The sequence below is a fragment of the Nanorana parkeri genome, unplaced genomic scaffold (genome assembly GCF_000935625.1).
Source record: "Nanorana parkeri isolate BGI_ZX_2015 unplaced genomic scaffold, ASM93562v1 scaffold1484, whole genome shotgun sequence".
NCBI lineage: Eukaryota > Metazoa > Chordata > Amphibia > Anura > Dicroglossidae > Nanorana > Nanorana parkeri.
The window spans coordinates 78,168-105,500 of NW_017307752.1; the positions used below are offsets into that span (position 1 = coordinate 78,168).

General features: G+C 43.1%; 1 protein-coding gene across 1 annotated transcript in view; it reads right to left on the bottom strand.

Annotated features, from left to right (window-relative positions):
* Nucleotides 1-17,160, bottom strand: part of LOC108798474 (tumor necrosis factor receptor superfamily member 11A-like) — a 59,098-nt gene extending 41,938 nt beyond the window's left edge. The window contains exon 1 of the mRNA XM_018570236.1: nucleotides 16,315-17,160. Within this exon, the coding sequence (XP_018425738.1) occupies nucleotides 16,315-16,389 (75 nt within the window). The 5' untranslated portion in view covers nucleotides 16,390-17,160. The remainder of the gene's footprint in view (nucleotides 1-16,314) is intronic.
* Between the last annotated feature and the right edge of the window lie 10,173 nt (nucleotides 17,161-27,333).

Sequence of the window (27,333 nt, forward strand, 5' to 3'; positions counted from 1 at the left end):
TCTAAAGCATTATTTTTTTTTTCGTTTTGGAAAGAGCAGAAAAGGAGTAGAACCTCTGTCAGGATTTTACTGCTGCCTGTCTTACTACCAGTGATGAACCCCTTCCCCTCTTCTGTTCTGCAGTCACCAAAGGAAATGCCAGAGCAGGAACAGAAAAGGAAGTCTAAAGCACTACTACCCTTGCAGGCAGGAAGTGTTCAGGCCTGGGGGCTTTGTGTGTCATCCAAAAATCCGTTTGATGTTAAAAGGCAAAAGGGAGAGAGAGGTAATAGATGAGGCATGAAATGCTGGTGTCAAGCAACCAAGAGAGTGTAGTAACTCACCATGAGGTTTGCTTGCGTGTGCACTCAACGACGTTGGGATCTCTGCGATGGGGAGTTGATTGTAGTTTCTCCTTTCGAGTCCTCCATGTTGACTGCAGTCTGTGTGCTGACTGGATGGGCAACTGCAAGGGTGGAGGTGTCGTGAGTGCTGAAGGGGTCCTGTTGGTTCGAGGATAGCTGGGTGGAGGCTGGTGGTCTTTCTTCGTTATGGAGCGCTGGTGGCGGCGGGTTGGTGTGTGCTGATGCCGTGGCAGGCGCAGATGCTGCGATATGCCGAGGCGGCCGTAGATGCCGCAATATCCGATCTGGCCGAAGGTGGTGTACAGGACGTCCCAGACGTGGGACGGAAGTTCCTATCGTTATGGCAACGCGTTTCGAAGACGTAGTCTTCCTTGTCAAGCCAGGGTGAGGAAAAAAGGTGATTAAGGCGGCAGATTTAAAAAGGACGGGCGGGGGGCGTGGTTGTGACGTGGGTGTAACGTCACTTGGTAGGGGGTGTAACCAAGTTTCGTTCAGAGATGTTGGGCATGGGGGAATCGATTTGGATTTGGGGGACAGAAAATTGTATGTGCAAGATAGATGGAAATGCTATCGAGCTTGGGTGCTGATTATCAGTGCAAATGTTAAGGAGAGGTAGTCCCATTAAATTATGGTGCTGATTTCGAGTTCCTCATTGAGGCCATGGGGGGAGAGTGTATTGAGTTTATATATCCAGTATGTTTCCTGTTTAGATAATTCATGGAATCTCTCTGCTGCGGATAAGTGGTCTGGGATTTGTTCTATGACAAAGACTTGTAAGAATTTGGTGTTTTTCTGGTGCTTGTGAAGGAAGTGACGTGGGGCACTGTGTTCAGTGCTACCCTTCTCAACTCCCCATCTCAGAGATCCCAACGTCGTTGAGTGCACACGCAAGCAAACCTCATGGTGAGTTACTACACTCTCTTGGTTGCTTGACACCAGCATTTCATGCCTCATCTATTACCTCTCTCTCCCTTTTGCCTTTTAACATCAAACGGATTTTTGGATGACACACAAAGCCCCCCAGGCCTGAACACTTCCTGCCTGCAAGGGTAGTAGCGCTTTAGACTTCCTTTTCTGTTCCTGCTCTGTCTTTACTAGTTGGACACCCCGGTCCTTACTTAAACTAAAGCAGCACACCCGTCCTCACACACCTTACCATCCCCAACCAATATTTTTTTTAAAGAAAAGAGACCCCCCCCCTTTTTTTAATTGTCAGCGTTTTCCATCGTCGATTCGTCGGCTAAAATTTAAATTTCCCACTCACGCCCACCTGTTCGCGGCTCCATACACGAGTTACGCTATGCACGCCGCACCCACCGTGCACACGCCGCGTACCCAACCACCGCACAAGCCGGACACACGCCCGCAGAGCACGTCGCCGCTGCTGCGGCGACTTACAAGGGTTCAGAAACAGGTAAGGGGGACCTGTTTTAAAAAAAAAAAGCGGCACACTGTAGAACACCAGCAGCTATAGAGGAACAACAAATCCTAGCAATAATATATTAAACACCCTGTATAATGCATTATTGCTGGGATTTGTTGTTCCTCTATAGCTGGTGGTATTCTCCATCGCGCTGTATAATGTATTATTGCTGGGATTTGTTGTTCCTCTATAGCTGGTGGTATTCTCCATTGTGCTGTATAATGTATTATTGCTGGGATTTGTTGCTCCTCTATAACTGGTCAGTGGTAATCTGCATTGCGCATTATACAGCGCAATGGAGAATACCACCAGCTATAGAGGACTACAAATCCCAGCAATAGTACATTATAGTACATTTCTCTATAGCTGCTGGTATTCTGCACTTCGCCGCTGTATAATGTACTATATTGCACACCACACTCTTTTTTTTACTTCTACCGCTCCAAGCTTGCTCCCGTGATGGACTACAATCTCAATAGAAACTAGTAGTTCATCACTGGAGCCTTTTTTTTAATCAGATTAACAGATTAATCGAACTTAATAATCGGCAAACTAATCGATTATGAAAATAATCGTTAGCTGAAGCCCTAAAAGATTTTGCTTCACTTTCTGTCCTGGTAACCTGGTTAGAATTGTTGGTTATGTGTTTAGATAAAGCAATGAGATCCTGAGGAATGCTGAATTAAGTTTTACTTGCTTAGAAGAACATTACATCAGAATACAGCATTATACAGCATACAGAGAGAACTTCCTGTATATCATAGGTTAGTATGCATAAACATAGAGACAAACACTGCACTACAGCACCATCTACAGCTCAAAAGACATAATTACACAAGTAATACAATCAGTACATAACAGCATATGCTTGTGTATTTCCAACAAGAAAGACAGAAGGTGAGAGAAAATCTCCCATTAAAAATCAAAACATGGGAGAGGTTGCTAGTCCTCGCTACTATTTCCAAAGCTAGAAAAATAAATTGGATGGCGTTCCACTTAAAAACATTTGTAAAATACAGTAGACACTTGCTTTACATTCACCACCAGTCATATCTAGAGAAGGTGTGTTTACAAGAATGAATGCCTAAAATGTAGAATGCTGGACTTCTGAAAAACACACAAGTTCATACTCCAACACTGAGAACAGGAGATCTCCTTTCAGGCATTGGATGCAGGTTTATATGAGTGAAAGCTCCTACGAGTTTACAAGTGCTAATGGGCCCTATCTGTTATGCTGCCCTTAGACATAGACTGCAGAACAGAAACATTTGGATATGCCTATGTAATCTCACTGCCTCTAGATGTCTGTGGAAGTTTCATGTCCAGGAACCTACGTCCATATGTGTCCCCAAGTAAACACACGTGCGTACCTGCGTACAACACAGTGTGTCCTTGCAATCCTATGGACAAAAATGCACAACAGCTGGGATTCCTGACACCTTGCCTGATGAAGGAACCCTGTGCATTTCCAAAATGTTGCAATCTTTTTGGTTTGTTGCAAGAACGTCAATAAAGACGAATTTGTGAAGCAAGAGATGTGCTGATGACATTTTTTCCTTATATATTGTTGTGGCACCTTCCACCAGTTGCTCCACCACCCAATTCAAAGGGGTATACCGCTATGGTGTGATAAGTATGTATTCATAAGATGAGGCTCCTGGGTGCATCTTTCTGTATTTGCATCCATAAAAATGAGTAGCCGGTCCAATCCAGGAGCAAGCAGGATTTTTTAGGAGCCAGCTCCATAGACATCAACTAAAGAAGACCTCAAAAGTTAGGCACCAGCTCTAATTTTTTAGGATCACAGGCTACCTGGCACCTGGGACTTGTGCAGCCCTGGCCTGTGCTATGCAGAGGTGAGTGGAGAGGAGGAAGAAGCTGGGAACAGATAACACTGCTGTCAGCATAAACAATAGTGACTACAGTTTTCTAATCTGTCCGGTCACTATATCCTTGACTTCTCCTGGTCTGCAGTGCCAGGTCAGTTCCTTAGACATGAGAGCTTCATGAGTTCCAGCCAAAAGCAACAGCGTTCATGTCATGTCTATTGGCTTCTCGAATGGCTGGGAAGAGTAAAACCTTTGTACCTATTTAGCTTAAGGTGCTATTGTTGCTCCATTTCTATGTATCTCCTGCCAGTATTTCATCGGTTTGATTAATAATTTATTTCTTTTATATTGTGTTATTATAAAACTCCTAATAGCAATAGAACAAAGTACTCCACCCTGGAGTTGCTGAATGGAGGTCATAGGTGAGAGGGAACCAGGAAAACAGGAAAATGTGTTCTCTGGGCAGGAAAAACATCTGAATCACTCACTTGATTGCTTCCCAAATGCAACAATGTCTGTTTTCCTAAGAATAATGCATGCGGCTGCCTCCCACTGCCTCATAGCGCCCCTTTTCCCTTTACACGACCAACACTATAAACAATATTACAGGAAACCAGACAAATGTTCACAGTTCTCTATTTCATCCATGCACACAGAGATTTTTAATGGCTAACCTTGTTTTTAAAGAAGAACTCCGGGGAGAAATATTCTTAATCCTTGCAGGGTTACCTGCTCATTTTCATCTAGGGTCTAAAATAAAAAAGATATACTCACCCGATCCTCGATCCTGTCTGCAACCTCTCTCCCCCTCTGCTCCAGCTGTCTACTGTCCTGGGAGTCATCACGCATGTCCTATACGGTGTATAGGACATGAGGATGATGAGGGACATACCATCATCCTGCGGAGAAGGCAAAGGCAGGCTGCAGGGATGGGTTTAGCAGCCAGCCAACTCCAAGGTTGAGGTGAGTATATAATTTTTATTTCCGTCGATAGACCAAAACAAGCCCGACTGCAAGGGTTAAGAATATTACTGGCCGGAGTTCTTCTTTAAACTGAGCTACGTGCAATTACCAGTAATTCTTGTAAAACGCTCATTATTTCCAACAGATTTATTACAATGTAAAGCAAACTGGTGTTTATCAAATAACAAGCAAGGTTCCCCTAAATACGAAATCCCATAAGATGGAGCTGTCTATAATAGAAAAACAGGCAGTACAATGTATCAAAAATTTTATGAAAATAAAGAAATAGAAAACAACATAAAACACTCGGTGGACTCGGATACCTGCGTCCAATTGTCCATTGGAGGACATTTACTCGCTGTGAGAGCCTGCTGTGTGAACCCACGGATAGATCCCCAGCCGGCGATGTGTTTAATATACCGGCTGTGACAACACTGACAGATTTTCAACCTGCCACGCAAGTGATATCTGATTCATGGATTTCCATCTATCTGTGCCTTCAAGTGCACCCGCATGTGTGGAATAAAATCTTTAAACCTCATCCAGCAACATAGATTGTGGATCACCCTGCAGGTGGATGTCAGTGTGGAGACCTTGCAGCACCTTTCCATCTTGGTCATATCACCACAATTGATTGAAACAGATTTCAGAGTCTGGATCGTGTGGACACTGCGGACACAGCTTCAATACTACTCCCTGCAGGGACTGCCTAACCATCCAAATACACTGTACAGTGAATAACTATTCATTTGATACATATGTATCTGCTTTTTCTATACAGCGCTTGTGCTTAAAGTTAGTTTTTTGACCACTTGGTCGAAATATATTTTCAACTGCACCTTTTTTTCACTCGGGCCATACTAAGGAGGACTTGCCTTTTATTGATTTTAAATGTCTTTGTCAGTTGGTGGTTTTTTGATGCGATTTTGTTTTATGTTGTTTTCTATTTCTTTATTTTCATTAAATTTTTGATACATTGTACTGCCTGTTTTTCTATTATAGACAGCTCCATCTTATGGGATTTCGTATTTAGGGGAGCCTTGCTTGTTATTTGATAGATTATTGAAACCCAGGAGACCTGTCTTTACCACTCGCTACTATAAAGGTGCCCATACACTGCACGATTATCGTACGATAATCGTATGCGATCGGTTTTTCGTACGATAATCGAGCAGTGTGAACGGAGACGTGCGACCGTTTCTACTGTACGGTCGCACGTCTTCTGTCGAACCAGCATGTTCGAAAACCAGCCGGGAATCGTACGATTCTCGGCTGGTTAGAACGGTGCTCGGAAGATAAATGCTGAACGGGCCGGTGTGCGCACGCGCACACTGCCCGTTCAGCATTGCGGTCATCGGAAGCCCGCCCCTCAGGGGGGCGGGCTTGCGATGATCGAGAGTGCGATCTGCCTGTCCAAGATAGGCAGATCGTACGTTTTTTACAAGACTAAAGTCTTGCGATGGTTGTAGAGTGTATGGCCACCTTATACGTGACTCCCTTTCCTCTTATTTTGCCATACTGGTGTTTAGCTTACATAGGGAAAAAGCAACAAGTTTGCTTTAAAACATATCTAAACCAAAAAAACAAAAATACTGTATATTATATTAAAGTTTGCCAATCCTTAAATGTGCTGGCGGCATCCGTTTTCTATTTTTTATTTTTCACCTGATGATCCGGGCAGTAACACACTTCCTGTCTTATGGTGGCTGCACTCTATGAAGGAGCAATGGAACCCCCATTGGACAGCAGCATTGTCACCCTGTGAGGAGGGCAGTGTTAGATGACTTGACTGACAAATTAAATCTGAACTCCACATAACAATTTTGAAACAGTCAAAGCCACAGTTTTTTTCCTTTTTGGTTTTACATAACTGAATAAAAGCTGATCATTGTATGTACCCCTGTCAGTGTTAAATGGTTTGTCTCAGCGCCCTACCTGCCGATTTTCCTGGACAGCTTGGTCTGTTGCAGTTAGAAAACTAACAGACTTACTGAGCGGATCACAAGGTGAAAATAAAGGGGAAAAAAGCCTAAAAAAATCAGAATACAGCCACCACATCTGAGGACTGGTAGGCTGTATTATATTACATTTTAGCTTTAGAGGTCCCATATACTTTAACCCTAGATCTGAAGATTACTTAACACTCCCTTTTCTGAAAGCAGAGACCTAGGAAATAAAATAGCAGCAGTTGCAATTGTTTACGTCAAATGATATTAGATATTAGTTTACCAAACCCATGTTTTTAGTGAACAAAATACGCTAAAGTTAATTTTAGTGTATATGAACACAATATATTTCCCAACGTTTTGGTAAGATATAAAGGATGTACCCTGTTAAAAAACATGTATAAATGATGGGGTTGCATCAGGTAAATAGAAAATAAACATGATGTGCCTTAACATTTTATGGTACCCAAATCTGTCCATAGACGACACTTTTCAGTCTGTTACAGGTCATCAGCTGAGAGTTAACACTGAATGATGTCCCTAGAATTATTGCCATCCCTCCATTGTGTGCAGTGATACCTGACATGTTTGGCACAATCATTGTTTTTGGACGCACCTGACGCACATGTTTACAATCATATGTACATTTGTGCTAATTTTTTTAAACTCTTTTTTTTTAACTTAAAAGAGAACTATGGGGTAACCTTTTTATCCCATGGTTCTCTTAAGGGTCACAGGAGGAAAGTCAGCCCCGGAGGATCGGAGAGGGGAGGGGGAATCCCTGTGGGGAGCGGTGACTGACAGTCACTGCTTTCTGCAGGGAGATAATCGGAAAGTGAGCGAGCAACGGTATGTGTTTGCTTACTTCCCGATCAGTAGAGCCAACGTGTGACAGTTTCAACGTCACACTTCAGCTCTACCTACCGTATGAGGATGAGTGTAAATCAGTCACCTCATAGTTCTCCTTTAACTTTAGTCACATAGGGTTCTACTAGATGCCAATCACCTCTGCACGCCATTGAAGTTAATCAAGCAAAGATTGTGCTTTATTAGCTTCTTCCCTGGCCGCAGTGGCTGGGGAATGGCAACTCATATGTGACAAAAAGCTTGTTGCTTCCAGTTTCATTCACTGAAGGAACATCATCCTTCACTCTCCCTGATGATACCCGCCATGGTCATCCCAAGAACCCAGGAGGGGTAGCAGAGCACCGAATACATGGCGGGGAGGTGAGACAAGGAGGGCGGTGGCACCTTCCACAGGCTGTGGAAGTGATTGAGCAGCTTTACGGCTGCCTGAATCAGAAATCTGAGAGTTTGCAGAAAAAATGTAAACAAATTCCCAGTCCATTTACAGGTCCCTGCTGCTGAAGTAAATTGGGTTATTCACAGATTCCTCCATCAACACTTACTAACATTGAAGGACAAATCCCCTGCGGTTTACATTGTATTTAGAATACCTGAACAGCTGTCTGGCTGCTCGCTCCCTTTGGCTGAGAATTTTCCAACCGTTTCCTTTAATTAGCTGATTGAGGGATGCCGGGTGGAAGGGTTCTGACAGTGGCACCCATGGTTTGAATTTTGGCCGGTAAAACTGTTGAACCAGACGAAAGTCAAACCGTGTGTACCTGACTTAAGCCTTACTAAGCTGACAGTGAAGGATTACAAGAGAACTATAGGGCAAACCTATTTCAGCATTAGTTCTCTGTTGGGTTACAGGAGGACATTTACTAATGTCCTCCTGTGACCCAAAACTTAGCATATAGTGGGCTAGTGCCCGCTACAGTATATGCTGACAGCTCAGAGCCACGCTGCACCCGGGAAGGATCCCAACAATATTGGCGGGATCCACCCCACTGCCTAATTGACAGCTGGCTTTGCCTCTCTAGAGCCAGAGCCAGCTGTGCCCGCCCCCTCCCCTGTCTGTCTCTCCAGTCGGCACTGGAGGAATGAAGAGGAGGGAATACATGTGGGGAGCGGTGACTGAGATTCACCACTCTCCTTAGGAACTTCTAAGGAGAGGGAGAAGATTGTGAACTGGAACAAGTCTCTACTATTGCTGAAAATGCCAAATAACTAGCAAGCAAACTAAAACACCTAATACATGCAGTTAATGAGTCATCACTAATCAAATCTGAACTCTTGAGAGAATGGTAACAGTTTCATTGTTGGCAAAGTCGTATGTGGTCAAAAAAAACTGCCAGAACTTATGATCCTATTCATTGGGAAAAAAAACAAAGGCATGATTGTAATAATAGATATGTTTACATGATCCAACATATGTTCACTGCTCTGTACTATTCCGATCTTGACAAAGTGGAGACGTGAAAAAGACCGGTCAAAATGCAGCAGCCAATGGAAACATCAGAATTCTCTATACTGCATTCAGAACAACAATGATGTTTGCTTAATAGGAGTTTTTAGTAGTTTTAAGTATTTGTGAACAAACAAAGTATTTTCTTTCTTTATTTATTTATATATACCCAGACATCAGAGGGGAGCCAGGTGGCTGTGTGTGCTGGAGACACCTCGAAGACAGCCGAGGAGACAGAGAGCCAGTGACACATGAGGGATGTGTTTGAGAGCCATGAGAGGTGGACTGTGGCTCTGTTAAGAAATACCCTAATGTCCAGGGACTGGGACACAGAAAGGATGTGTGGAAGAGTCACATGCAGTATATGTGACCATGCTGTGTTGGTGAGACATGGCTACACAGTTATTGACTGCATGCTGTTTTGCTGACGAAAAGCTACTTTCTGTTCTGGAAGCAGTAAAAGACTGTCATTTATGTTGCGGCTAGAAACCGTCTTCTGCACAGGGGAGGTCTACCCTGTGGATGGAACTATATATTTTGTGTTTGCCCTTTAATAAACTGCATTTTACTTGGTTTACCTGGACTACAGTGGAGTGTCCTTGTTACAATATATATATATATATATATACACATATAAAACTGGGGGAAGGAATGTGACAACTGTCAAGTTTATATTGCTATTTGTGATGGGTACATTCATTCACCTTCTTAATTTGTGCTAGTGACTATTGTCAAGTGACAGGAAATTTAACATTTTAAGCCAAGTTCTCATGGGCTCTCTAAAAAGCAATATGCGGCAGATCGCCTTTCAGAAGGCGGTTGACAAGCGGCTGACTGCCGCCTCCTAAATACTTTTTTCTTTCCTTTTTTTTTTTCTTTCCAAGAGGGATTTTGTTGACCATCCCATTGACTCTGCTAAATGCTTGCACCGCTTGCCAAACCCAATCCGAACAGATGCCCCCATTGGAAGATTGCTCTTGCTGTTCTAGTGACAAAGTCTGAGGCCTCAGACCTATATCAATCACCTAACAGGTGGTTGATCCGTGCTTTAACCACCCACCTAAAACCTAACATGGCGTTCACTCAGGTTTGAACACATGCTGCAGCCGCGATGCTTTGCTTCACAGTCCTGGCAAATGTATGCAGCAGGTGTTCAAACCTGAGTGAACACCATGTTAGGTTTTAGGTGGGTGGTTAAAGCACGGATCAACCACCTGTTTTTAGGTAATTGATATAGGTCTGAGGCCTCAGACTTGGGGACATCTGTTCGAAAGACTACTGTCCAAGAGGGGAATTCCCTTCACTTTGGAGAGGGCTTTTCTCACTTTCTGTTGCACCCCTGGCATAGGACGTAAAGGTAAATCTCCCCAGGTAGAAACAGACAACAACAACAAAAATACACTGACATGGGATTTAATCCTTCTCTGCCCTGTAAAAAGAAATGAAAACTGTGGCTACACATACACTTTTAATCAATCAGTGGAAATGCAGCTCAGTTTGAAAGAACTTGTTGGCAAGTCATGTGACCAGAGGCAGCGGCTTCAGCATCTAACTTTTTGCCATCTTCTCTCGCTGCACAGGGTGCCATGCACATTGCATGGCACCCACTGCTCAAAGTAAACCAGTTATAATAGAAACACTGTAGCTGTCACTGCCGTCTTACCTTTAAAGATGCAAGCTTCAGGACTGTCAGTGACTCACTGGGTAATAAAGCCAAAATCTGGAAGAGAGCCCCTGAGTCTCTTAGCAACCACAGCTCCCACATTACTGTTCACATAGCTTTCTTTTAGCCCTTGTTCACATCTGTGATATTGCAGATGTGCTACAGGGTGTGCTTGTGGTGCACAATGGTAGGCAACACATTCATTTGATTGGACTGCCTACTCCAGCTAAATTGCACTAAAATTAAAGCAAGCACCTTTTCTTTTTTTCTTTTTGCATCACACTATGTTGCACAGTAATATAGCTTACTGTGAGATTAGATGTGGCAATGCATGTGTAGCGCCCTCTAAAATGTCGCTATTAAATTTAGAGATACCTGGACTGTAACCAGTCTAGATACTGATTATACAGAGCTCTGCACTCTATAGGTGTCCCTGAATCTGCTGGATCGATTGCTCCTCCTGTTGCTGAGGAAAAGGGAGCCTTGGCATACAGTGAGGGAGGATCCATCCTCAGGTTATGACTATGCACCTGGCCCTAGCCAATCCCTGAGTAGGATGACTCAGAGGCATGGTTGAGGGCAGGTGATAAAAGGTCTGGGGACATTGTGGAGAGCTCTCTCTTCCCCTAGGGGCCTCGCCCTAGGAGGACTGTGTGTGATGCAGGAAACTGGCCTGGGCCTCAGCACATGGCAGGTGCTGAGGGACCTAGAGGCCTAGGATACACTGATACTTTGCTGGGCCCATACACGTGGCAGGTGATGGGTGCCTTGTTCTAAGAAGATACTACTACTAAACTGGAGTGCTCCTTGGCAGTTGCAGATGCTGAGGGCACAGAGATTCCAGATCCTGTTGCTACGGAAAAATACCTCACTGGGCCCATACACGTGGCAGGTGTTGGGTGCCTTGTTCTAAGAAGATACTCTCATTTAACTGGAGTGCTCCTTGGCAGTTGCAGATGCTGAGGGCACAGAAGTTCCAGATCCTAAAGAGGAAAATACCTGATGGAAGCTGGGTCGGGGAGGAGTCCGCTTGTTGAGGGGTACCGCAGAGGAGCTGGTGCGAGCGTCCGTCTGGGACCCACAAGGGAGATCCCACACCCTATTCCAGGTATCTGTTCACAGTACTACTACTACTACTACTATTGGTCCCTGGGACCAGATCGCAGTGATTTCGGCCTTAGCGGTTGCTAGGGGAGAAAGCTGTCCTCAGAAGTATTTCCAAATGGCATCCTAAAGACCCTAAACCCTCTCTCTCCTATTGATGTTGCAAATAAATACCCTAAAAAGACCCTAAGACTCGAGCCGTTCTGTCCGTGAGTGTCGGTGTGCTGTTGCTGATCAAAGGGGAATGGCAGCTGGAACCAACAGGTAGGAGAACCTATTTCAATATTCAGCGGCTCCTTCGGGGGTGAGCGCCACACATGGCAAAAGGAATCCTATAATTTTCTATGGGGACCATTCATACCTTTGCGTTGTGCTGCAGTGCAGCTTTGAAAAGGGTGCAGTTGCTTCTTTTGGTGCTACATAAAGAATTTTTAGCCTCATAGATTGCCACTGAAGGGCATGAAAAACTCACAAAAAACACATGTAATATGAAGACAAGCCTCCACCTCAAGCAACCCATACTTTATTTCACCTTCATTGACCAAAACAAAAATGCATTACACATGAAAACTCATTAAAATATATGAAAATGCATTTAAAAAGTGCTGAAAATGCAGACACCCTCAAATGTGAACAGAGGCTTCATTCGTGCTGACTGCTAACAAAATGATACTCAGAATTAATTATAAAGTAACATACTATAAAAAAAATATCACATAAAACGAACTCAGTAAACTTGGTCTGATTTTCTATCTGACTTGTTATCTACTTGGTATTTCCTTTTAGAAATATCTTGATCTTAAAAAATGAACCCAAGCCTGTTATATAAACACACTTGGAAGTGTGAAGTACCTAATCTGGGTCTTCTGGCAGGGTCTTGGGTAATGTTCATGAGCACTTTGTTTGTCCCTTGATCCAAATTCTTAGGTAAAATAGAGAGTATAAAGAAAAGAGACTTTCCGGCTCTAGACATGCAAATAATATTCACCCTGATCCATCCAGATAGGGAAGTGAAGGAGTCAGGGTGAATTCGGGGAAGTGAGAGATTGTCTAACTGTAAGGCCACATTTACATGGGGTTTTATGGGCCAGTAGCAGATTCCTGTGGCTGCAAATCACAGGTGGTTCCAGACAGTTGTGGCCGTGCAGCCTGTACAAATCAATTTCAGGTTGATAGGAGCTGCTGCTGTACTCCACATTGAATGGTTGCCTGTGGCTGGGAACAGATGACCAGCCCTGGATTGCGTCCAGGGCACGTCATCCATCCCTAGCCGTAGTTAGCTGGTGTATGTCCAGATACATGCGAATGGCACTGGACAGCTGTGGTTATTGTCACACTGTCATTGCTTTGAACAGGTTAAGTGGCTACAGTGTCCCAGAACCACCTGTGATTCCAATTGCAAGAATCTGTAGATTGCTGCTGAAGTAGTCCACTGCTGGCTCATAAAAGCCCAAGTGAATGGGGCCTATGAGGAGTTGTAACCTATATAGTAGTGTTCTTTTATTTTGAAATTTTTTATTTTGGCTGCCAAGGAATCAAAATAGACCTTTGAAAAGAGAACTGTGGTAACCGTTTAAAAAGTTTTTTCTTAATTCTTATAATTCTTAATTATAAGTGCATATGCACATACAGTTTTCTCTTAGTCCCTCTGCAAATTCCCACCAATACCTGTTGAGCCAGCCAGTGAAGACCTCCTAATTCAGCTTCCTGTGATGGGGTGGCAACAATGCAGCACTGCTCTTGAATTCAGAGCAGAGTTTCCACTTCTTGCACTACAGTGGGATAATATACTCTTTTGATATGACTGAAAACAAAAGGCAGTCTCTAATGATATCACAGATCCACAATACGCTTGGTAACCAGAGACCATGTCATCTTTGTCTAGGCTGTGATATCATGCAGCTCATAATGGGGTTTTTTATGCATGGCAGGACAGCAGTACTTAAAGGAGAACTATGGGGTAAGTGTTTTTCCCCATAGTTCTCCTAAGGGTCACGGGAGGACATAAACTATCGTCCTCCCGTGACCCAAAGCTCAGTATATCGCGACCGCCGCAGCCGGGATGGATCCCGACATTACTGTCGAGATCCACCCAGCTGCGTGATTGACAGCTGTACCCGCCCCCTCCCCCGTTCGTTCCGCCAGTCAGCTCTGGAGGATCAGAGCGGGGAAGGGGGGGGAATCCCTGCAGGGAGCTGTGACTGGTAGTCACAGCTCTCTGCAGAGAGATGATCGGGAAGTGAGCGAGCGCCGATATGTGGTCGCTCACTTCCCGATCTATTGAGGCGACGTGTGACAGTTTCATTGTCACACATGTTGGCTCGAACTATGAGGTTGAGTGATTTTCACTCACCTCATAGTTCTCCTTTAATAAATTAAAGCATGTTATTTGGTAATGTAATATGTAATTTGGTAATATGCCTCATTGGTTCATATGAAGTTTGGTTTTTAATAACAGGTCCACCTTAAATTCACTTCTTTAAAGTAAAACCAGGGCATAGCATATTTGTACATTATGGCAAACCTACCTTCTAGCTTTGGATTCTCCAACGATAATAGGTTTTTTATCTTCTCTGCTGTTTCTTTCACAACTGACACATTTTTTTGGGCCATTGGGTGACCAGTGATAATGTTACTCCCATGCATGAGCACTGGCGTTACATTATCCAGAACTATGCTCAATTATCTACAGATCCTGGGAGTAGATTGAGGATGTACACTGCACGGTGAATGATAGGAGCTTAGAAGGTGCCTATTCCAGGTATGTGACTCACTAGGTAGTCATACAATTGCTAGGGGAATGGAAAGGGTTTTGTGATGGAGGAGACATACACACCTCGTAGCAATGTTTTTAGACTTCAGTTTCACTTTAACAGGTCGATTCACCAAAGGGTGAAGAGTTTGGAGAAGGCAGGAGAAGTGAACAATCTAGGACAAAATAGTTGAGCTGGAAAATGAATTGAATTGGAAACTTTTTCCAGTTCAGCTATGTTGTCCTAGATTATTCACTTCTCCTGCCTTCTCCAAACTCTTCACCCTTTAGTGAATAACCCTATAAGTGTCAGGCAGAACATGGTCCTGGTTGGAAATGGAAACCAAAACCATAGCTCATTTCTGAAGTTAAGCATGAGGGCTTAATTTCCTGCTGTGGCTAAAGACCATGGGTCAAACAGGACAATGATGGCTTTCCAAAAATGTATCCGCGTGGCACATACAACATTACGGTTATCCAGATGTGACTGGAGACATCACCACTCTTCAAAAATGTGTTGTATTTTGTGAATTCACCACACTCAGAATATTATATTTGAATTTATAAGTCATGCAATGATATGAATTGTGCGATGTATACGGTTTAAACTGTAGGGCTAGATCCTGTTCATTCTTAGCACACAATGATAGGATGTAGGGAGTTTCCGTAGCCTTAGCTTTCTTGTAAAACATGTGCCTGAACATCAGTAGACAGCAGATGAGGGGAATCTCCATTCACTCAGCTCATTTACTAGATGCATGTCTGAACACACCCTGACAGGGTATGAGATACTGATCCTCTTTCTGTCAAACACTATGTACAGGTGAAACTCGAATAATTAGAATATCGTGCAAAAGTAATTGCAGTAAGTGCTGCAAAAGGGGCCCAAACCAAGTACTGAGTACATATGCATGCTTGTACTTTTCAGAGGTCCGATATTGTTCTATGTACAATCCTTGTTTTATTGATTGCATGTAATAATCTACTTTTTTGAGGTTGTGGATTTGGGGTTCTTGGGGTTTTCATGAGCTGTAAGCCATAATCATCACAATTGTGACAAATCACGGCTTGAATTATCTTGCTTTGCATGTAAGGAGTCTATCTCATATATTAGTTTCACCTTTTAAGTTGCATTAGTGAAATAAATGAACTTTGCACGATATTCTAATTATTCAAGTTTCACCTATAAGTGTCCAATTTATAGCCCCTATTAAGGGCTCATTTACACTAATGGGGCTTCATTATGCTCCGTATAACACTTGGTGTGCATTGTATAGCAGCAGTGCATTGCGTTGTTACAAAACATTAGACTCTTTTCTTTAACTTATTAAAGAAAAGAGTCTAATAAATGTATTTGAGCATGATGCAATACAACATGTTGCAATGCATTGTAACACATTGTGCTACTATTTTTTCATGCACACCTATGGAGTGGGTTGGTGTAAACTGAAACAATAGGATATAAGGCAAACTGCCTTTTCTGTGTGTTGAGATTGCATTGGACAAGGCTGCCCAGCACAGCCCCATGGGGCTGGTGTAAACAGGCCCTAAATAAGGTTGAGAGAATTAGTGCAGTGACCCTCAGCTGCCAATCAGAAATTAGCATCACAGGCCCTAACCAACATAAACATTTATTAGGACCTCCCGTTTAACTAGTAGGAGGCTGCAGGGGGAGGTTGCATGACCGCAGATGGCACCCATATCCAGTTTTAAATCAGGGCTCCTAAACTGTACCCCTACTTCTGACTAAACTGATAAGTAAAATTTGATTGCTAGTCATGGGTTGTGAATGTGATTCCTCTTTCTGCTTTATTGCTTTATATTTAAAATAAGACTACCTGGTAGGACTGCAAGGAGCAGTATGGAACAATAACCTGTACATCATAATCTAGAAGTCTAGTTTCTATGCATTTTATAAAGACATAGATTGACATATAGACATAGCGTAATTACATTTTACAAAGAAAGAAGACACTTACTGTTTCTGCTCCAAAACACCAGAGAGTGATAAAGAGTGCCCCAAAAGTCCATACTCGGATCATGAAGCCTTCCATGCTGCTTCAATTTCTCAAATGAAAGATGATTTCAGTGTGCAGTGCCTCCTCTCTGTCCTGCAGGTAATCTGTTCACCTCTCTGTTCCAGAGATAATCTGGTCACCTCTCCGTCCCAGAAATAATCTGCTCACCTCTCCGTCCTAGAGGTAATCTGGTCACCACTCTGTCCCAAAATTAATCCGTTCACCTCTCTGTTCTGCAGGTAATCCGTTCACCTCTCTGTTCCACAGGTAATATGTTTACCTCTCTGACCCGGAAGGTAATCTGTTCATCTCTCTGTCCCAGAAGGTAATCCGTTCACCCTTCTGTCCTGGAGGTAATCTGTTCACCCCTCTCTGACCCGGAGATAATCTATTCACCCCTCTGTTTTAGAGGTAAGTTGTTCACCTCTCTGTTCCGCAGGTAATCCGTTCACCTCTTTATCCTGGAGGTAATCTGTTCACCTCTATGTCCCGGAGGTAATCCCTGCTCCAGTCAATGTAACCTCCCTGCCTGTGCCCACTACATACACTTCAGTTATTTACAGCAACAGGAATGCAAGAGTCCCAACTATTCCCTCTTTCCATGCAGCACTCTTAAAATGTATGCCAGTCCTGACACAGTATACTGGCCATTCCCAGCGCTCATTCTTCCTAAATCCAATTATTCCAAGTGCTCCTCTTGTCTTCTCTCTTCTCCCACGAACCTTTAATGCAGCCAGTCACTTGATCATGTCCAAAGCGTCTGCTGAAGGGACTTTCAGTTCTTTCTTGTATCTGTGCTCTGCTACTTCCCTCTGCGTACAGTGTGTGGCTCCTACATTCTTTGCTATCTTCCCAGATGTGGAGCCAGCCCCTGCTCCTCCCTCACACTGACTGTGCTAAGCCTGGAGATACAGACATGGCTTTTACAGCCTCAGCTTTGCTAGATTGTGAAGGTATTTCAGACAGGTTTAAGCTGTAACAGGTAAAATAATATATATTAAAGCAGTGGTTCTCATCCTGTATAACCTCAGGACCCACATTTGTCTTTGGTCATTAAGTTGTGACCCAAGTTGCACCACATTGGAACGCACAGCATTGCAGTACCGCATGTTACAGTGCAAGCAATGAAACTGTGGGTGGCAGGTGTGTTTAGGGTGTGTGGTATTGTGTGGCAATCCCACTGTAGAATTGGATGTGATGATCACCTGGGACTCTCAGCCAGATGGGCTGAGACGTTTCAGGAAGCAAGGGATTGTCTGGATTCTGCTTGGGATCCTGGAACTGGGAGGTTTCAAGGTGATTCTGGAGGAAAGATGAGATCCCTAGTCCTGGGTCCAGGCTTTAGCAGTGGCCAGCACTCGATAATTGCACAGGTGTGCACAGCCATTAAGAAAAGGATGCTGGCTAGGGGAATGAGCTCCTGCTGGGAAAGAGGAACAGATCGTGTTCAGGTGTCAGGAGAACACCCCCCAGAATTCAGAGAGGAGTCAGGTGGTGAGTGTGCTGGAGGCACACTAAGACAGCCAGGGAGGCTGGGAGAGGACTGGTCAGGCTAGGAGAGCCGTGAGCCAGTGGGTCAGAAGTGCCAATGTTTAAAGTGGAAGCCAGGAGGCTATTCTTGTGTTGCTTTAAAGCCTTTCATGAATTATGCTGACAACCCCTGCGTGGGTATCCAAGATGGATTTATGAACTTTGTGTTGAATAAAAGTGGGCTACCAAGCCCTTAAACCGAAGATATTGCGAGTAGACTGCATTCTTAAGCGCTCACCATATGTGCTAATATCCCCAAACATCACAGGTGCCATTTAAATGAATGGCAACGCAACACTCCTCCCGCACCAGATCTCACACACTCACAGACATTCTCCCACACACATGCACACTCGCCCAAAAATGTTAGGTCTGGTTCACACCTAGGTGATTGCGGTTGTTGAGCTGTTTTCCCTCGTTTTTTTTAATGCGACTTGCTTTTAAAAACCATACGAAAAACACGTGGTTCTCAATGCATAAAGATGTCTATGGGATCAAAACTGCGCAGAGCTCCATCCATCCATGCATTGCTTGTACAGCTCCCTCGTAATCTCTGTAGAGGTGCCGGGAGCCAGAATGTGATGTCATGAGAGGGAGCTGTAAGCAATGCACATTTGGATGGAGCCCACCCCACCTTAAGCTGACACTCGGCACCAGGCAGCATATTTTAAATGGCTGTTTGGCACGAAACCTGACAGTGCTGCGTTATAGGGGAGGTCTCTCACCTAGTGCAGTGGAAGGCATGTGGTGACCCACTGAACATGGGGTCGCGACCCACTTTTGGTTCACGACCCACCAGTTGAGAACCACGGTACTAAAGTGCCATAATTTGAGGTAAAACACATTGCATTTATTTAAAGCAAACCTTTTGCTTGGATGAAAATCGAATGAAATAGAAGAAGCCTGTAGAAAAGAGGTTTTAGAAGAACCTCAGCCAGATGTAACAAGATAAACATGGACAGCTCATTAAAATTCTAAATAACAATTCCAGCTTTCCCTGCAATTCTCAGCCCCAATCCAGAGATTTCCACCGTTGTCCCTGTCAGCATGCTTCTTGTCCGCAGATGAACTGATTGTACTGCTTCTTCCTCTCACATGCCAACCCTGATGTACAGGGAGTGCAAAAGGCTAATACCAGGTTGAATTTAGGTACTTACACTGCTTTGCATTGAAAAAATAAATTTAAGGATGCATTAATGTTTACAGAGCTGGATTAATTTGTGTACTTTCTAATATAAGTCCAATCCTTGCATGCTTGCAGAGCCATGGGTTTTAATGCTCCTCCCTGCCCCGGTGCATGCTTTTGACCTGCGGCCACTACATGTCCTGTAGTGACATATTGGTTGGTAGCAGAAAGCACAGTACACAGCTGGGGACCAGGTATCTGACATAACCAGAAGTATTGAATATGCATCCATAACCATGCATGAGAGCAAAGGTTTTACTTTCTGTCTGCCGGACACAAAAGTACTTAACATCTTCTTTCACAGGATCCATTCGCTTTATCCTAATGACAGATTGCTTTAAATTGAACTTGCAATTTGTCCTTATTAATTAAAGTAACAGGTTCACTTTACAGGAGAAGCAGTAAGCAGGCTGTACTTACTTCTCTGTGCTCTTCTTTCACCCCAGTCGGCTGCCAGACCAACCGAGATTCCCATGTTGCTGAGCGAACCAGGTCCCTGCACCTGAAAAACAGTTACTAAGATGGCCAGATCTATCCCTCTGTATTGTCCTAGGTGTATGCACTTTCAGCATTCTTTCTGCAATCTTTGGTAACTCATTGAAAAAGCTGTTTTGTAATGTGTTTAGTGCACAACATAAATCCAGTGCACTTTCAGTATGTCACCTTCTGCACCGTCACACAGGTCTGGGCTTGTTTCTGTGTGACTGAATTACACTGAACTCTTGGGAAATGCACCAAAATGCATGCAAATGTGCTTATTACTTATTTCATATGCATTATTTTTTATTTATTTTTTATTTTAGTCTCCTTCTGGATCAACTCTAGGTAACTGTGGGCATGAAATTCTGTTTATTAAAATGTTTTTCTATTATTTATTACTCTAAAAGTTAAAATTACGAACTGTCTTTTTCCAACCCATGTAACTATGTAAAATTGTGGGAAATCAGTTGAAACCGGATTGCATTATCTATTGTAATTGTATGTGCTTGTATAGAGAAGAGGAATGTAACACGCATCAACATACATTGGACAAAATGAATGTGGTGGAAATACCTAATCAGTCTAAAAGAAACAGAAAACCGAATAAAGGGAAGTTATGCAAAATTATGTTTGGACCTCCTGAGTCATGTCAGCTTCATATTCTTCAGTCCTCATGGTTTAGGTCTAGAATTAATATCACAATTCCTAAAAAAAAGATGATTTAGAAATTTTAATTAATCTCCAGGCACAAATGAATGGTAAATTAACTTTTTACCTCTGGTATGTATAATACACAGGTATGTAAATTAGTGTTTATGCAGAAAAGAGACAAAGAGTGTTCTGCACATGTAATCCTTGCCAATGACCAACCTTCTTCCCATACAAATTTTCTGATATAGTCTAAATTGCAATAAAAACAACTGATTGCTCTTCACAAACGTACCAACATTCAATGCGTGAAATCCATCCCTGATCCTCAGGGTCGCTATCTTTTACTGCCGGCTAACTTATTGGAGGTGACCACACTATGCTATCGTGCTCCTAACACATCTCAGCTCCCTTTTTACTTTTGCATATACAGTACTTGAGATTATTTTTTTCACACAGTAAGGCCCCATTCACACCTAGGCGTATTGTAATATGCGCGTCTGTCGAGCGACCGTCACGCGTTTTTTTTACCGCGATTCGCGGTAAAAAAGTCGCGCGACCCCAAAGGCTACTTGGCTGTATCCCAATGGAAACCGCCCTACAAAGCGGCCCAAAGTAGTCCCGGGACCTTTTCAGGCGTGGGCCGTTTTGTAGGGCGTTAGGGACGGGCGGAAATACGCCTAGGTGGGAACAAGGGCATTGACTACAATGCTATTTATTTTTTTGACCGTTTTGTAGCGCGTTCGTCGAGCGTAGGACGCGCTACAAAACGGTCAGGTGTGAACGCAGCCTTAGGGCACTTTTTTTGTCTGTGGTGACTCTAACTTGGTACTTAACCCAAAATTAGATGGGTCCAAGCATTCCTTCTCGCAACCTCCCTCAGATTGCAAATGCTTCCATTACCTATTTTAATGTGCGGGCTTGGTGGATGCATGGCGTGAATTGAACCCTCTTTCGAGAGACTATACTTTTTACTCAGCCTCTCACAATCTCTATACCGTATTGACCATATTTGGATACACCGCTTAATCTTGCTGGAGCTTAATAAATCTAAGATCGCCTCGATTCCCTGGTCGGATCATGATCCCACTATGCTTTTCTGTCGCTCTATGATTCCTCATCCCAAACCGTCTTCCTGGTCATTTAATGTTTCTTTGCTTTCCCATTCTGAGATCCTGGAGAGTTTGACCTCTATCACTACTACCTATTTTCGGGAAAACGTGGGCTCTGTGTCCTAGAGTCTGAACTAGAGTCTGAACTTGAACGTCTTACGCAACTTGATAAAATTAGGACTGAACTTAATTTGTGTCTTACTGATATATCCGAGCGACAGTTGCGTTGGACGAGACAGCGCATTTACTTGCACAATAATAAACCTAGCTCTATGCTGGCTAAACGCTTTCGCTGTTTTGAACCTCCACGGTGCCCAATCGCTATACAAACTAGTTGTTCTGCAGTCATGAGCAATCCCTTAGTGGTCTTGGTGGAATTTCAACATCAATTAAGCCAACTTTATGATGCCCCTTCCCACTTTCCTGTTCCCAAAGCGGAATCTTTCTTCCAGGACTTCCAGCTCCCTCATCTTTTGGAACAGTATGTTTCCTTACTTGATGAAGGAAGAGGTTGCCTTAGCCATCAAATCGCTAAAACCTAACAAGTGAGCTAGACCCGATGGTTACTCTTCTTTGTTTTACAAGAAGCTTGCTGATGTCTTGGTCCCCCACTTGACTGCGGTCTTCAATTTTCTCAGGAGGGGCAATCTGCTCCCTCCTCAGGCACTTAGGGCCAATGTTGTTATGCATCCTAAACCAACTGTCGATCCCCATTCATGGTCCAATTACAGAGCTAGCTCACCTCTTAATACGGACGTAAAACTGTTGCAAAAGATTTTGGTGACCAGGATCAGCTGATTTCATAGTACTCTTGTACATAAAAATCAAGTCGATTTTATGCCTTCTAGACAGGCGGGTGATAATGTGTGACGCATCCTCCAACTCACCCACTTGGCCCTTTCTCGATCGTTAGGTATGATGCTGCTCTCCTTTGATGTACGCAAGGCTTTTGATTCACTTTCGTGGAAATACATGTTTTTTGCCCTGGAAAAATGGGGCTTCCAGGATGGCCTCTTGTCGTGGATTTCATGTGGCCTTGCTTCCCTTTCATTGTCGGGTATTCTCCACAATCCATCATTCCTTCCGGCTTTTGAAAATCCAGCTGCTTTTCGTTGGTGGTCTGCAAGGAGAACTCATTATGTATATGATCTTTTATCTTTAGACAACATAAAATCTTTTCAATTCCTTCATGTCCACTGGCAGCTCCCCTCGTTGGAACACTTTTGCTACCTTCACATCCATAACTGCACCCGCACGCTGCTTCGGAATTGCTCGGGCTGCCCCCGTACCCTTACCCCTTTTGAGTCTCGATGCTGTTAGGCTCCATTGGCATCGGGCCTTGTTTCTATGCTATGCTCCTCTTTGATCTTTCCAGCTGATCCGCCCGAACTTTCATAAATGAGCAAATGGGAGGCTGATTTGGGAGAGTCCCTGGACACGGTCGAATGGGGAAGATCTGGTCAGCAGTTGCCACATAACATAACATTTTGGCTCAGGAGAATGCACATAAAGTAATGTTTGGTTGGTACCTGACACTTGATAGACTCTGTAAATTTGCCCCAAACGATTTACACTTATGTCTTCGGCTCTGTATGGCCCGTGGCTTGCTCCTTCATATATGGTGGTAGTGCCCCGAAGGTTCATAAGCTCTGAATACGGGTGTACAATTTAATCAGATCTGTTTTGTCCTGCACCTTGGTCAAAAGCATCCCAGCATCCCTGGGAAGCACTCCTTCATAGGCCAGTCTCGTAACTCGCTAACACAAGTAGACGTCTGACTAGCTTTATTTTTTTGGCCACCCTTCAAATCATTGCTAAAGCCTGGAAACAACCAACTGTGTCATGCCAACAGTTTGAGCAGCACTTTTCAATATAAAGGAAGACAGTACAGTTACAATACAATTCCATACAAGGAGATTAGACATGCCCTGCTCCTGAAAACTTACAATCTAAAATAACCCCAATGCATCCTAAAAAAAGAGATGCATAATTTGTAATGATAACAAAGGCAAAGAGTTATTTAGTATGACACAGTTAAGATCCACTTCTTCATACTATATGCACTTTCTCCATTTGGAAATGAGATAGCTGAGTCTTTTATACAGTACTTGTGTTGAGATAACTTGCCAAAACTTTACATAGACCTTGTCCCTGTAGTTAATTTATGTAATTTTTCTAACAAGTTGTTAAAGTAAACCTGTACATTGCATAACCTCACAAAAACACCTCAGTCTGTTATCAGAGTGCTATATGTTCTTGAGGTGGATCACTTATGAACCCAGTACTACATTGTAGTGGCAAGGGAAATCACATGTTCCGCTACACCGCTAAGGACTAGGTATGTCCCGGTGACCATGAACATGAAACACTGGAAGAGGCAGATTAGATGCTGACCAGAGACAAGCAGGAAGGTACAATGTGAGAAGGTGCTATATTTTTTTGTGTGGTGCATACTACAGAGGGTGTGTTGTCATATGGACAAAATGATTCCTCCCAACTTTCTGAGATGAGAAAGAGGGGCACCTTTTAGTACAATGTATGTAGGAACACCCCTGCCTCCGCTCACTCCCAATTACTGAGTTCTCAAAGAAGTGATATGCAAAGAGTAATTGTTTAAACCCACAAGTGTACTGTACTTCCTCTTGTCCCTATAACTCAAAGTCAAGGAGCTCAAACTCAAAGGAACCTGAGCATTGCATCCACGATCCACTAATTCCTTAAAGCGGACCTTTACACTCAAAACTCAAATCCCACCAATGCATCTTCTGTCCATGCTGATTGATAATAACATAGACATGTTAGGTGTAAAATGCTGTGATATTGAAATACTTACACTTGCAGAGCATTCACTTCCTGCTTTGGAAGCGCAAATTACTTCAGCTTGCCAATGCAATGCACACTGGCATTGCCTTGTGATTGAAATTAGATCTCATTCATGGGAGGAAAAAAAATTGTTGCAAGATCTTGCGGGATTACTCTTTACAGCATGCACTGTGGATCTGTAGTTTCGTTTTATCATATGCACATGTGCGACAATAGCGGCGCATTGTAAGAACGGAGTGTGGCCATGGTAAATAATTAATGATTTACCTTGCTGACGCAAGAAGAAGGCATGGTAGGAGCAGCTTTTCCCTCTTTAAACATGGCCTCCTGCTGCATTGCAGCGCCAAAATGTAAACATAAAAAAGGTGTGTATAAAAGAGGATAAAGCGTTTTAAATGTGCTTCATTTGTTTTTTTGTTTATAAATGCTTATGGGGATGTGTTTTTTTTTAGATATTCAATACTGCAGTGAAAAGGTCTGCTTTAATTAGGAACAAAGTAAAAATGTCTATGTGGAACACACCATAGAGACAGTATTTTTATTAAAGTTGGGTGACCTCAACTATGGATGGAAAACACTTTAGGTTTCCTCCATTCCCTCCACTCACCTGTCCACTCTCCTTCAACATTCATGATGTTCTACAGTGAACCACTAAGCTGCTGCAGCTGCTGCAAACACTACTGGATAGTCCCTTACCACTTCTGCTCATTGTGCCCGAAGTGTGGCTTTAAAGGGATAAAACATGGGGAAATGCCTTGTATTGCAGAGATGTACTGCATTTAAAAAATGTTGGACAAAAGTACAGTTATCTCTTAAAGTAAACCAGTCGTAAAAGAAATAGCTACCAAGACTTTCATTGCTGACCTCTTAAAAAGGATTACTGCTTGCCTGTTATGCTGACCCACTGGCTTCAAGATTTTCCGAGTCAGTAATCTAGAAAATGCTTGCAGATCAGGAAAATCAAAAGACCTGATCAGTATAATTGTTCTCAGTCGGTGACTCATCATATTGAAGCAGGAAGATCACCATGACAACCAGTTAGCTTACATTTTCAGAAAGTCAGAAAAGCTTAGCAATGTCAAACCTCCATGTTTCTATTGTGGCAGGTTTCTATTACTACTTATCATCTATAGGTTCACACACATTGCTCTGTTTGACTAAAGATCATCTTTGTACTCTAATTGCACTACAATAACAAACACCATTCCAAACTAAACATGTCCAGCACACCTCTGGAAATCCCCAGTGTCACATGTGACAATTACTTTATCAGAACTGACAGTGGTGTAGAATCAGAGATAAAGTCTGTGTTTACTCTCTGGCTGACAGTCCTGTGTGACTATGATGCCACATTAGCCATGCAGTGCCACAGGTGTAACAAAGGTTTACTATCTTGTACAAATTGCTCCTCAGGCTGCCTGTGCCTATCTGTGTTGTGCTTTTTGATATGGGATATTTATTGCTGTTAGGTTGATATAGACCAGGTGTGCCCACAATTTTTTGTGTTAGGATCTACTTTAAATTATTAGGTCTATTCAATAGGAAGATACATGCAGTAGTTCCAGTAAGCATTTTAATGTGTTTGATTTTAAAATCAAACACATTAAAATGCTTACTGAAACTACTGCATGTATCCAGTAAAACACATTAAAATGCTTACTGGAACTACTGCATGTATCTTCCTATTGAATAAACCTAATAATTTAACGCTGGATTGCAGTTTCTTGTTTGGGACAGGGGGGACTTTGCCACCAGTGGTGAATGTATCTGTGGAGGACATGCATGACCAGTGAGATCCACCCTCCAGCACACACAGGCCATGTCTATTACACCTCACAATTCCAACCCCACCTATTCTCTCTATTAGCAACTGCTGCAGCAACACCGACGCTTCAGGAGGGGAGAGGCTGGCTAAAGTGTCCAACGTTTCAGGAGGGGAGGGGCGGGACCAATGTGTCTGACACTCCAGGAGGGGAGGGACAAAAAAGTTGGACGCTGCAGGTGGGGAGGGGCCGTCTGCAGCATCGTACTAACAAGCGGTAGGGAGCCGACTCGTGATCTACCCGTGTTAGCTTGGGGAACGACTGGTAGTTCGCGATCGACCTAATGGGCACCCCTGAAATAGACCATGAAATAAATACTGCTGCAAATATATGGAGAACACTGGCAGTGGTGAACCTTAAGGCCCCTTTTACATGGGTATTTCAACTAAATATACAGCGCTAATAGCTCAATTAGTGAATGTTTAAAAAAAACCTAAATACAGGTGTATAAACACAAACTGTTTTTAACATGCAACTGTATCACTATGGTGCAATCGATGCTAGTATCTTATTAATCCAACAACAAGTGACATGTGAAACACAATGTTATTAAATTATTCTATTTGGTGTCAATATCCTCTATAAAAATTTAAATGAAAAACCGTGACTAAATACAAAGTGTCAATCCATTGTGCTATCACATTTTAGAGCAATGTAAATTTCTTTATATCCTTCACCTTAATTCTAATGTGTGATATACACTGAGTGCTCTGATTATTATGACCACCCCATCAGTACTTCGTTGGGCCACGAGATAACTCCACGAGATGACTTTGTTGGGCCGCCACGTGACTCCATGAGATGTTGAAAGGTGATGGGAGGAATCTGACACTGCACTGTTGCCCTTCTTATGAGTGCTCTTATGAGTGCTTATGAGTTCTCATAAGTAGTTCTTATGATTGTCTGGTACCAGTCTTGCCATTCTCCGTTCTGCCCTAACATTGACTAGTCGCTGACGGCCACAATTCGCACGTTCAGACCCAGATTTTCGGCTGACAGTCCAGTCTATAAACACTTTAACAACAGCTGCTCTTGAACATTTGACAAATTCTGCTGTTTTGCCGATACTCGCTCCATGGCGCCGAGCGCCAACAATCACTGTCGTGGTAAACAACCTGCTTCCCTATTTATAATGGTCTGGCCCTCTAGCAACTTCAGCACGAAATTATAGCTAATTATAGTTAATTTGCCTACAAACGTCAGGTGGTCATAATAAACTGGCCACTCAGTGCAATAAACATTTTTTTTTATTGTTTATACACCTGTATTTAGTTTTTTTTTCAACATTCACTAATTGAGCTATTAGTGCTGTATATTTAGTTGAAATATCTTTAGACCTATTGGTTTATAGTACAGCAGCTTCCAATTAATATTCACC